Consider the following 12,500-nt stretch of genomic DNA (forward strand, 5'->3'; position numbering starts at 1 on the left):
AATTCCGGACTTCTACTTGTAAAAGAATATTTCTTCATTGCAGTACTTAACTAAAGAATGTGCATATTTTTTTCCACCACTGCACACAATTAAAGGTATTAAAGAGTGAGTGAAAATAGTTTGTATTTGTGTGTGTGTGTGTGCGTGCGCGTGTGCGTGTGCGTGTGTGTGTGTGTGTGTGTGTGTGTGTGTGTGTGTGTGTGTGTGTGTGTGGGTGAGAGAGAGAGAGAGAGAGAGAGAGAGAGAGAGAGAGAGAGAGAGAGCCCTCAACATTGCAGCTAAAGGAAGAGGAAGGAACAGAAGACTAAGTATAGAGAAGAAAAAATGTCAAATAACAGGAAGGTACTGTCTCTTTTCTGACAATCTAGAATCTAACAAAAACAAAAAATGAACAATGGATAGAAGGTACTATAGTAAACAGAAAGGCTTCTTGTGCAGGTAGAAAACATATCCAGCGTCTTAACTCTTTTACTGCCACAGAATTGAACAAAAAGCTCAATCCACTGCCAGCTAAATTGAGAATTGTCGCTCATCTTTGAAGGCCTACTGGAGAAATTTGGTTTCGACTATAAAGACAACAATTATATGGCAACGAAGAATAGAATGTCTACTTTGCAACAGAAAAAGATTTCGAGTTTTTATCTTGTTCTGTTCATTAGCTAGAAGCTGCAGAATGTGGCCTAAAAACAGCTCTTTGAGAACATAAAGCTGAGAAAAATGCATTTTTGTGAAGAATACATTTTCAGGCAGAAATCTCTCTTTAGCCTTTTATTGTTGGCTTCAGTAACATCACACCTATGATCAGTGGTTGTTTACAAACAAATTCAAAAAAATAAAAACAAGAAAAAGTGTCTTTTTACACACTTTTAGTGTGTAAGAGAAGTAAGAGCAGTAGTAAGAGCAGTGCAGAACATTGACACAGTGACATGAGCTTCAGCCTGAATCCTGCTTCAGCTTTCAGGGTTCTCTTTATCTCACTGTGACACTACTGTGACACTACATGTCTACAGTACAGAGTGTATATGTGTGTGTGCGTGCGTGCGTGCGTGCGTGCGTGTGTGTCATTCAGCCTGCACAGGGCCTGGGGCTCCATTCTGTTTCACTCCAGCCAGGCTCCTCCGGAAGGGCTCCACCGGGTCTGCTGAACTCGTACACGAGCCCATGGTCGATCTGTAAATTATACAAATACATAATTACTATAAAATACATGAAAAATAGTACACCTTCAAGCTCACAACGCGTCACAGCAGAATGCGTGGAGGTTGGGGGCCTACTATTTTCATCAAAAGGCCGTTTTAGAAATGTCAACCCCTGCCTCTCTAACATTCTATGCACTTCCTGCTTACCACACAAATATATATATATATATATATATATATATATATATATAGTAATTATGTAAAAACAGCATTCATGGTCTGGAGAGGGCACTTTTTACAGATGGATAAAAGGGCAGGGGCTCAAGCCCCCTTTGATGTCTATGTGAGCATGTGCATGGTGCTAAGTCTGATTTACAGAAAAAAGTTTGTTTTTCCACGATGTGGAAATGAAGAAGTAGGCTCATCATCATCGTCGACTCATCATCTAAAATCATAGCCAGGAAAATATCAAATAGTTTATATCTAAACAAATCAATTTACAATTTTGACATTTAGCAAATGACTTACAATAAGTTCATATATAACATAAAATGCAGTTATAGTAAATAGTTACCATGCATTTACTGTCACAGTGAAATTCCCTTTATACCCTGTATACCTATATAAAATGTCACAATGCAACATAGCTCTGTTTACACAAAGCTGTACTCCCTCCAACTGTATATATGTTCCCCATTTTCAACAGTTTTTGCCAGACCCATGAAATGGGTAGGCCTACATAAGCAAATGTCTGTCCGGGTTTTCTATATAAAGGGTATATATGATGATGACATGATGATGACATGCCTACAAAAGGCATGATGTCATAAATGATGATGACAGACAGGGGGTCTGGCACAACCAGGTTGACCTGGTCTAGTTATTTGTAACACTTGCTTTGGCAATGTAAACGTATGTTTTCTCATGCCAATAAAGCTCCTTTGAATTGAACTGAAAAGCTACATCATCAGCTACTGATGATGATGATGATGATGATGACGATAAAAAGAAACCTCTCCCTCTCTCTCACACACACACGCATCGTACGCACGCACACACAAACTAAGCCAATAAATCCTAAATTCCCATCAAACTAGACCAGGTCAACCTGGTTGTGCCAGACCCCCTGTCTGTCATCATCATTTATGACATCATGCCTTTTGTAGGCATGTCATCATCATGTCATCATCATATATACCCTTTATATAGAAAACCCGGACAGACAGACAGACAGACCGACATTTGCTTATGTAGGCCTACCCATTTCATGGGTCTGGCAATAATCCTAGTAGGCTGTGCAGTGCACGTACACTACACGCGGTACGTGCACGCGCGTGATAGGAACTCCACGTGTGTCCTGAGTAGCGACAAAAACAAACCAAGCACGTGGATCCTAACTGCTTGGATCAAGTTACTGATCCGGTCCGGATACGGAAACATTTCTTGCATGTATGTGTACGTGTAAATAGCCGGATGCAGTAGGCGGGCTCTAGACCGGATCCCAATGTCGGAGTGGCAACACGTCGCAATGGAAAACCGTTACCCTATCTCACTGATCACTGACCATCCCCCCATCCCAGGCTTCCAGTTCCACACGGATGCTCTGTTATCACACAGTATACAACTATATACAGTATACAACTATACAATACATACATGCACTGGATTGGAAGTCTTACTTTGGACAGTAGGATCGTGGCCTCTGTTCTCCGAGGGGTCTCTACGCGGAAGCCATTCTTCATTGGCCAAATCGCCCAGTTCGTCTGTCTCTTCGCGGCGGTGGCGGCGGTACATGGGTCTCTGCTGCTGCGGCGATGTGAGCCCCCGGGCGGGGGGATCCATCCTACACGGGGGTCGAGCTCCGTCGGGATCGGTTTCCACGAGGCTCTTGATCCACTTCTGGACCCCGGTTCTTCGCGACTGGCACCATCTTCAATCTTTTTATCTTCAATACCAACGGCTACAGTGATCTTTTTCTCTTCTTCATCATCATCATCATCATCATGATCATCATCACGACCACCACCACCATTCGTGGGCGCTGCCTGGTCCTGAGTCACCAACGCGGGTAGGTTTGTAATCCTAATTCTAACAAAGTTTGTTTCTATCCGTGGATCTGCTCTGCTGCTGGCTGCTGCTCCGGCCAGGGGGGAGGGTCGCACTTCGGCGGAATGATACCAGCAAGTTGAGGCTGAGTTGGCCTAATACATCTCAATATTCTAGTACTGCTAAATACTACTACCTACTACAATTACTATACTACTAATACTATAAAACAACTGATTTCCGACAAAATGATCGCTTTTACCAACGTTTCTCTCTCTCTTTCTCTACTAACAGCCCGATGCATAAAACAATATAGTCACTCAAGGCTGCTAGCAGCTAGCAGTGGCGTCAGTTCAGAACAAGCTAAGGTATGGCAACATGACTGGTGTCTGGTGAAGACACCAGTCATGTTGCCATACCTTAGCAACAGGCACGATGAAAAGTACATTTTTATTATTTCCCCCTGTCAAGGTATGGCAGCTGCATACCCCTGCCATACCCAATTGACGCCCCTGGCAGCTAGCCTAGGCAGGCGCAGAGTCGCTCTGGGCAGGCGGAGCCAGGACAGTCTGTTTACTTTTTTTTTTTATGAACGGTTTCCGGCTGTCCTCAAAACGACACCACGACCAATTATGCATTCAAAAGTTGCGCAAGGACGTCTTTTATCATAATCCATAAAAAACATCAAACGAACGAACGGCCGTATTGGCCCTACTCGACCTCAAGAATTGGGGCGAACAGGAACGTTCAAAGCAGTATAAGAGTTAAGATAAAACACAGAAAACTTTATTGTCCATTAAATTTGACATAAAAATGGAAATTTGTCTTTCCAGAATTCAAACGTGTGATTGGTTTGATCTCAAAGGTCTCAAAGGTACCATTATCAGGCGTCATTATCATTTATGACATGATTGCCAGACGATGTAAGCGTGGGAACAAGACCCCTTATTTCCGTCCAGTTTTTTAGTCTGAGGTAAGGAAGGAGAGAGGAGCGCGTCTCTCACCCAGGTTCAACCATGGATACTGGAAGAGTGGTTATCTTGTGCTTGTGTCTGCTGGCCGCTTTAGGGTCCACCAATGCCAAAGGTGAGAACATGAAACGGTGTTGTAACTTTTGATCAGACTACTTTTTGTTTTCCAATAGAAGGACGTGGTGCTTGAGTGGCAAGAACTGCCATACAGCGTTAATGTTCAGGCAAAACAGCCTTTGGGGGTTTATCTGTAAAGTGGCTTATCAGGTAGGTCGTTCCAGTGTCGAGGGGCCCTGACAGCAAAGAGACCATCACTCTTTGTCTTCAGTTTCAACTCAGGAACAACCAGCAGTTTACCATGAAGTGCCTTAATTGTAATAACCAGTAAGACTCCGTAAATCAGGAGATAAGCGACCGTCAGGTCGCATACACAAACTTTAGAAGGCAATGGTAGCTAATCAGGAGGGAATATGGGAAATGGGACAGATCCATGTTGATGACATAACTTAAGAGATACTGTGTACCGTTTTGCGTGATTTTAGGGCAAAATCTGTAGGAGCAGTGTCCAAAAATGTGTTTTTTAAAAATCGTCCAGATGGTGGCGCTAGTTGGGACAGATGCATTTTGATGACATGACTGTAGAGATACTATGTACCGCTTTGCGTGATTTTAGGGACAAATCTGTAGGAGCAGTGTCCAAAAATGTGTTGTGCAAGAATCGACCTCATGGTGGCGCTAAAAGAGGGCCATGTGAGAAATGGGGTGGAGGTTGTGGTTTGGCAGCCAAGGAGTGTGTGTGCAAAGTTTGGCATGGATCGGGGCAACGGTGGCAGAGATATGAGTAGGGCAAAAGTGTGACGTGTGACTTGTGACTGACAGACTGACAGACAGCCAGCCAGCCGGTGGAGGTTTTGATAGTAACTGCGACCTGACGGTCGCAATTAATAATCCTAAACAAATCATCCTAAAGCATATAGGCAACCTGTATATAGAAGTTAGAATAGGGGTATGTTCTCCTCTCCTGGTTTTAGTAAGTCTGGCAGCAGCGTTCTGTAAAATGCGGAGCCTATCGTTACATGTTAAAACACCAATGCAGTAGTCATGGCATGAAGAAATATGATTATAAGATGGTTTTGGTTGTGTTTATAACTCAAAATCGATCTGATCCTGGATATATTCCTGAGATGATAACAAACATGACTGAAATGTTTGTTAACTTGACTTTCAAAGTTTAGTCTGGCATCAAATTAGACTGATCAATATAAAGGACCAAGTGATGAAGACTGAATTTGAGAATGTAAGAGGAGTACTGGGCCAAATATAAGATTTTTTGTTATTAAACCCATATCTGGGAATGCCCATATATGGACATTTTGTGTCAGTCTCATGTGGTCTATGACGTCAGGCATCCACTGTATGATGTCAGATGTCCTTCATCTCACGTGGCCACATTTTGGCCACATTTTGTCCAACCTAAACAACCAACCAGGTCTGTGCATTTTTTGGGTCAAACTTGTTCCCATGCCAAAGTGCCAGCACTCGCCCAGCAGTCTGCTGTCACCCAGGCATATGCATGCGCCCATGTGCACGCAATGTGTATTGTCTGCATACCAACATAAGGATAATGTCATGCCTATGACACACAGGGTGAGATACATTTACCTGATTCCTACTGTCGCTCTTTCACAGTCAAACCCTTTCTCCTTTCCCTTTCACCACACTATACTCCGCAGATCTGTTCAATGTTTATCGTGATTTTCGATGTCATGTTGGTACGTGACCTTGACAATCAACAGGTTTGATTATAGACAGCTGTTCCTACTGGCTGCAATCTGTCATATCAGATTTCCTTTCCAAACTGCCTGTTAGCAGAGACTAAAGATTAGGACAGACACACATGCATGCACGTGCACGCACGCGCGCGCACACACACACACACACACACACACACACACACACACACACACACACACACACACACACACACACACACACACACACACACACACACACAGTAGTTGACCGGTCCATGGTGCATTCATCCCTATTACTGATCTTTATAGCGAAGACAGAGACACAAACTAAATAACAGCTCTGTGATCTGATGCTCTGCCATAATGACTTCAAAGTTTGCCTCTGTTCTGCGTCGTTGTGTGTCAGAGTCACACATAATGGGATTCCTGAGTTCACAGCCGTTGCAGAGAGGTTCCACTGCCCCACCGTTATTATAGTTTCATATTTTGTATTAGTTGTTGCAAATTCACCTCAGTGGGTTTACTCGTTTCAGTTTAGATTTGAAAATGTAATAAAAATTAAAAATGAAAGGGATATGGAGTTTTCTGCCCTTATTCAGTGGCAAGATTTTTTAAGATAAGCAAGGTGACCGCAAAGCAGCCAAAAGGCACGCACATCTAAAGCCACAGTTGGCTGGGTGCTAGACTAAAACAGTGCATACAGGTAGAAGAATAAAAGTCTGCACATCGATTTATACTCCCAATGATAAAGTTTTACTTGTGGTAGATTTTTTAAGTTCAGAATAGCTGTGGAAAAGTGGAGATATTTGACTATACATTTTCTGCCAGAACTTTCAAAGGGATATGACACTAGAGGACAATATCTGTCTCAGACTGAGGAATTAATTATTGAACCACTTTATTGCCACGCAGATTATCTGCTCAACGCCAAGCAAGCTGCAAGCAATAGGACTGATCTATGGCTGTGTATTAGGAAAATGACACAAAGTGTTATTTGTAAGATCACAGACATTCTAGGCTCTAGGGCTAGTCCCTCACCCCTTTTCCACAGATTGTCAGTAAAACATCTGCTATGAGAACAAGCTTGACATTTTCTTATATTTCAATATGATGAAATAGAAATACAAGCAGTGTTAAATAGTAAGCTACTTACAGAGCAATGGGGGCAGAATTCAACCAAGAACTACTTGTTCACAGCTTCCATCTCTTGTTTACAATCTGCAACCACCAACATGCATTCTTAATTCAACATGCATCTTAACTAACCCACAAAATATAAGACTATACTGAATCAAGAACGTGCTTACATGTGTATCTGAAAATATACCATGATTGTATAGCATTTTTACCGAGGTAATCTCTTCAAAGAATCCTCCACATCAAAGATTGCTTGTTTTCATTCAAGAAGTTCCCCAGAATTTTCTGTGCAACCTTTGACCCCAACAAAATGGAACTCTTGAAGTGACAGTGCCACGCAGAGGGCTTACAAAGAACTGCATGCATATTTGCTCCTAGCCTACAGTGACAGCTAGTGCCACATAGTGAAGTTTATATAAAACTGCAGGCATACTTGCCACTGGGCTACATATCGGCGTTGTCGGGTGGAAACCTCGTATCTCCAAGTTTCAAATGTGTACGTTCTTCCGCAAAGTAAAGCCCTGCCTCATCATGCAAGGCTGTCGCACAAAAGTAGTGAAAACAGCCGATCTACAAGCACACAACGCCTCGCATCGCGAGGCGTTGTGTGCTTGTAGATCGGCTGTTTTCACTAGTTTAAATCATTTTTAAAATGATAAACGCAAAACGAACGGTTTTGGACATACAAGGTTTTCACCCGACAACGACGATATACTGTATATATATTTTGGGGTTCTTGACTGGATGATCCTATAGTCCTGACCTTGGACTGCTCCCACAGTGGAGGAGGAGGACCCAGAGTTCTGGAGGTCCCAGGCCCGCAAGACCCTGCAGGCGGCCCTGGACAGGAAGCTGAACACCAACGTGGCCAAGAACATCCTGTTCTTCCTGGGGGACGGTGAGTCATGTGACACATGGCGATGACAATGATGATGATGATGATTATGATGATGATAATGAAGGACCTTGATTTGTTGACTAGATCAGTGGTTCTCAACCTGTGGGTCGGGACCCTCAGGGTGGTTTTTTGGGGTACCCAGATGATTAACTTAATGTGCAATGTTGTTTTCTCACTCAACAGTAAACAAACCACCATAAAGTTGTATAGAGCAGGGGTAGATTATGATCTACTGGTAGATCGCTAAAGGCATCACAGTAGATCACATCAGGCTGCCTGTGCATGGCAGACGATCCCTGTGCCTTCTCATTTCAATGAAAGTTCCCTTCGTGAAAACTGTGACCCAATCAGATCTCTGTCAAAGTGTGGATTACTCCATAGACATAGGGGTTGCTCGTATACTGTGGTGTGGATATGCCCCCTGAAATTATTGAAAATGATTGACCCAGACACTTGGAGGCAAATATCAAAATGTGAATATTAATTGATGAGAAAGTCCATATAGTGCATTGAAGACTAGATATCTGTAACAGCAATTTATTTCTGTTTTAATTTGTTTTAAAAAAGTAACCTAAAAAGTATCAACTCTATAAAAAAATCTTATTTCATAATAAAATTCCCAATTTTCTTTATTCATATTTAGACTACTAGCCTTAGTTTGTGTGGATTAATGCAAATAGATTGAGCCTGTCAGAAATGGCAAAGTAAAAATTACTCATAGTGCTCTTAGGCTTGAAAAGTTTGGTTTGTATAGAGGGTATCTAGGCCTACACATTTCTAAAGTGACAATTTAAGGACTTTTTAATACCTCTAAATAAAATGACAAATTAAACATTGGCCAAAAATTAGAGGCAGAACCGTGTTACACAAAATGTAATGCCTCAACTCTTAGTGCTCATCTCGGTGGTAATATGATTATTTTGTGGGTTGTGGCCTGAAAAGGTTGAGAACCACTGGACTTGATGGTTCCTTCATTTAGAACGAGAATACAGCAGCTGATGTCTGACCCATTTGCTATCAGCACCTGACATAAACAGACCTTCTTCTTAACCCATCTATCGGCATGCACAAAGAGCATGCAGAAGTTGTGAATCTAACTACTTCATTGGTTGATATTGAATCTAGAAACTGTGGTAATGTTGACACTGAAGGCTTGTTGTCCCTTTGTGAATCATAAAAAAGCTAAATTGGAGGTTCAAAAAATAAATATTGTCTTGAATACACTGTGATACCTTTACATTTCACCTTAAAAACTTGCCTCGCAAATCTTGCTTCACCAATTTGTAAACGTGTCCCAGTAACACATTTCAAAAGGTTGAAATTCACATCTCCCGTAGGGGAACCCGTGACACGGCGTGACAGCTGCTGAAAGTTGAGGTTCCCACAACATAAAATTGTTTTTTTTTTTTTTTTTTTTTATAAAAATGAAAGTTGTGACTATGAAAGTTATGACTATACCCTAGAGAGAGAGAGATGATTGGAATAAAAGATGGACTGTGCTTGTTTGTGTGTGTGCGCTCGTGTCCGTGTGTCAGGTATGGGTATTACCACCATGACAGCAGCTCGTATCCTCAAGGGACAACTGGAGAATCAGACAGGAGAGGAGACTGTTATGACCATGGACACCTTCCCCCATGTGGGCTTAGCGAAGGTACACACACACACACACACACACACACACACACACACACACACACACACACACACACACACACACACACACACACACACACACACACACTATGAATGAACAAAGATCTGCTCATGCACAACCATAATTGAACAAAATGTACTGTGCACTCATAATGTATGACCAATCTCCCATTATGCATAACACACACAATGACATCTGGGTATAAATCCATGAATTATCATAATACTGTAACATATCATGGTTTAATTCAGGGTGGAGAGAATAGATTTGACATGACAAGCCCCCCTAGCCATACATAGACTGTGAAACAGGTACAGTATGACTTAATGCATTTTATATGCATTATACTGACGGGTGTTATATCATTGCTGTCCAGTGGAAACCTTGTAGGTCCAAAACGTTGCTTTTCAGGAAGAAGGGGAAAAAAAGCGTTCCAGTGGATCCAATGTAGTTGTTATTTAGTCACAAGGTCTTTTCCATTGTTTAAGGAAAATTCCAGACTTGCCCTTTTCTTACCTATATGATACAGCAACAGAAATAAAAATGTAAAAAAGAGTAACACATACAGTATATAATATATATATATATATATATATATATATATATATATATATATATATATATATATATATCATGTATATAGCACCTGATGAAGCTTGACGAGCGAAACGCGTCATGCTAATAAAAGATCATGAATTAAGCAGTTGTCCATCGCAGTTCCCTGGAGTGATGCAGTCCCTTCTTATGGAAGGTTTTCAACTTCTTCTATAGTTTATATGCATGCTGACTACGACTTGCACCTCCTATGGGCCTTTCGTTTGGATGTGCAGGAGTCTCTCCTCTTTGTTATATATATATATATATATATATATATATATATATACTGTATACACACTATATAGTTGGGGTTTGTGTGTGTGTGTGTGTGTGTGTGCGTGTGTGTGTGTGTGTGTGTGTGTGCACGTCCAGACCTACAGCGTAGACTTCCAGGTCCCAGACAGTGCAGCCACGGCCACAGCCTACCTGTGTGGGGTCAAGACTAACCTGAACGTGGTGGGGGTCAGCGCGGCCGCGCGCAACGGCGTGTGCAAGTCTCAGAAGGGCAACGAGGTCACCTCCATCCTGAAGTGGGCCAAAGACGCAGGTAAAAACATGGACAACGGATTCAAGTCTCACACAGCCAGGCCATCTGAGATCTCCACCTTTACCCTTATGTCCAGGAATGGGACGATATGAAAATGACATATCACGATTATTGTGGGAAAAGTTATTGCGATATAGTGATAGAAATATGCTTAAAACTCTTTGAATGCCACTTTTGTTAACCAGTTGATAAGTGATTTGTGAAATCACTCACTGTTCTACCAGCCAGTCGCACTAGTAAGGTTTTCTATTTTCACAAACAGAGACTATTCTTTGATTATACAGAAGGTAGTAATGCAGGCCAAGTCATATACTGTATATTTGCTGTCGGGTGCAACCTTGTATGTCCAAAAGCGTTACTTTTTAAATTATTATAAAATGTTTTAAAATACTGAAAATGGCAGATCTATAAGCACATAACACGGCACGATGCGATGAGTTGTGAGCTTGTAGCTCAACTATTTTCTCTACTTTTGTGCGACACCTTTGTATGATGTAGTATTAATGTATAAAGTTGAAATATGGAGAAACAAGGTTCCAACAACGTTTACTGTTGCTGAATGATTCTTTTGGCGTGAGGCTGGACTCACACATATGCGTGAAACATCTTCTCCGTATCGTCTGAGAATGGCCACTGGGGGCGCCGTACTAATGCATTGTCAATGGAAGGTTGTTTGGTTTTTTGTCGTTGCCGTGTCTCTAGCTCAACCACAGCCTGTCTTTTGGCCAAGAGACACGGCAACGACAAAACACCAAACAACCTTCCATTGACAATGCATCAGTACGGCGCCCCCAGTGGCCTCAGACGATACGGAGAAGATGTTTCACGCAACTGTGTGTAGGACGCCTGAGAGGTTACTAGGAGGTGGAGAAGAAATCCACACTTTTCATATAGCCTGTGTCCCTCTGGCTTCTGACAAATGAAAGTGCGCCGTATGAATTCACTCAATGTCAACAGCAGTCGACAGAGTGACAGCCGAGCAGGGCTAGAGTCCAATGGCTTTGCTGAAAGAACAGTGTTAGCAGGCCAGGGGGGGACAGGTGGACCAGAGGCTAATCTGCTGCTGATGGAAGCACCTTCACCTGTTATCATGTTCCCTGCTTATCAACGGCCATAAATATCTCATAACACACACACACAGACAGTGCTGTGTGACCCTGACCCAAGCACTGCACTGGAGGCTGATACTACTGTGCGAGTGTGCATGCGTGTGCGCGGGTGCATACGTAGGTAGGCGACGTGTTTGTGTCTTACATGCATGTGTGCAAGGCGTAAACGGATAGTTCACCCCCCAAAATAACCTCGGTACCCAGGCTTATATTTTCATTCGCGTTCGGCTCAAAAAGAAAAGCCTGCTCTAACGTGTTGACATTTCTTGCATAGGAAGTGGGAGTCAACCTGCCATTATCCCAACCAATCAGAGTGCAGGGGACGTCGCTCCAAATGTTGTGACACCAGGGCTCTAAGCTGTGTGGGCGGGCCATGTGGCGGGTGCACAGATCGTTGAACCAATAGGATCCGCCAGCTGTTTTCAGCAGGGAATTTGAATCAGCCCCTCTAGACGAAAATCAGCCTGTGTTAGGGCAGGCTAACCCCCAAATTACTTTTTTTGGAGACTTGAATTCATGGATCTTCTGTTGTTTTTGTCGCATTCCTAAGACTATAATATGATGACCAGCAGTGGTCCCCTATATGGAGACACAAAGAACCTGGAGACACAAAGAGTCTCCTTAAATGATTGGCTTAGGAATGTGACA

General features: G+C 42.5%; 1 protein-coding gene across 1 annotated transcript in view; it reads left to right on the forward strand.

The window, feature by feature from the left end:
• Positions 1-4,237: 4,237 nt before the first annotated feature.
• The window catches only part of alp3 (alkaline phosphatase 3), a gene marked incomplete at its 3' end in the record, with an annotated part of 20,977 nt that continues 12,714 nt past the window's right edge, over positions 4,238-12,500 (forward strand). Inside the window, exons 1-4 of the mRNA XM_080731914.1 lie at positions 4,238-4,271; positions 7,829-7,945; positions 9,481-9,596; positions 10,569-10,743. Coding sequence (XP_080588040.1) covers positions 9,483-9,596; positions 10,569-10,743 — 289 coding nt within the window. The 5' untranslated portion in view covers positions 4,238-4,271; positions 7,829-7,945; positions 9,481-9,482. The remainder of the gene's footprint in view (positions 4,272-7,828; positions 7,946-9,480; positions 9,597-10,568; positions 10,744-12,500) is intronic.

This window comes from Nannobrachium achirus (assembly GCF_963921795.1).
Source record: "Nannobrachium achirus genome assembly, chromosome: 8".
Taxonomy (NCBI): Eukaryota; Metazoa; Chordata; class Actinopteri; order Myctophiformes; family Myctophidae; genus Nannobrachium; species Nannobrachium achirus.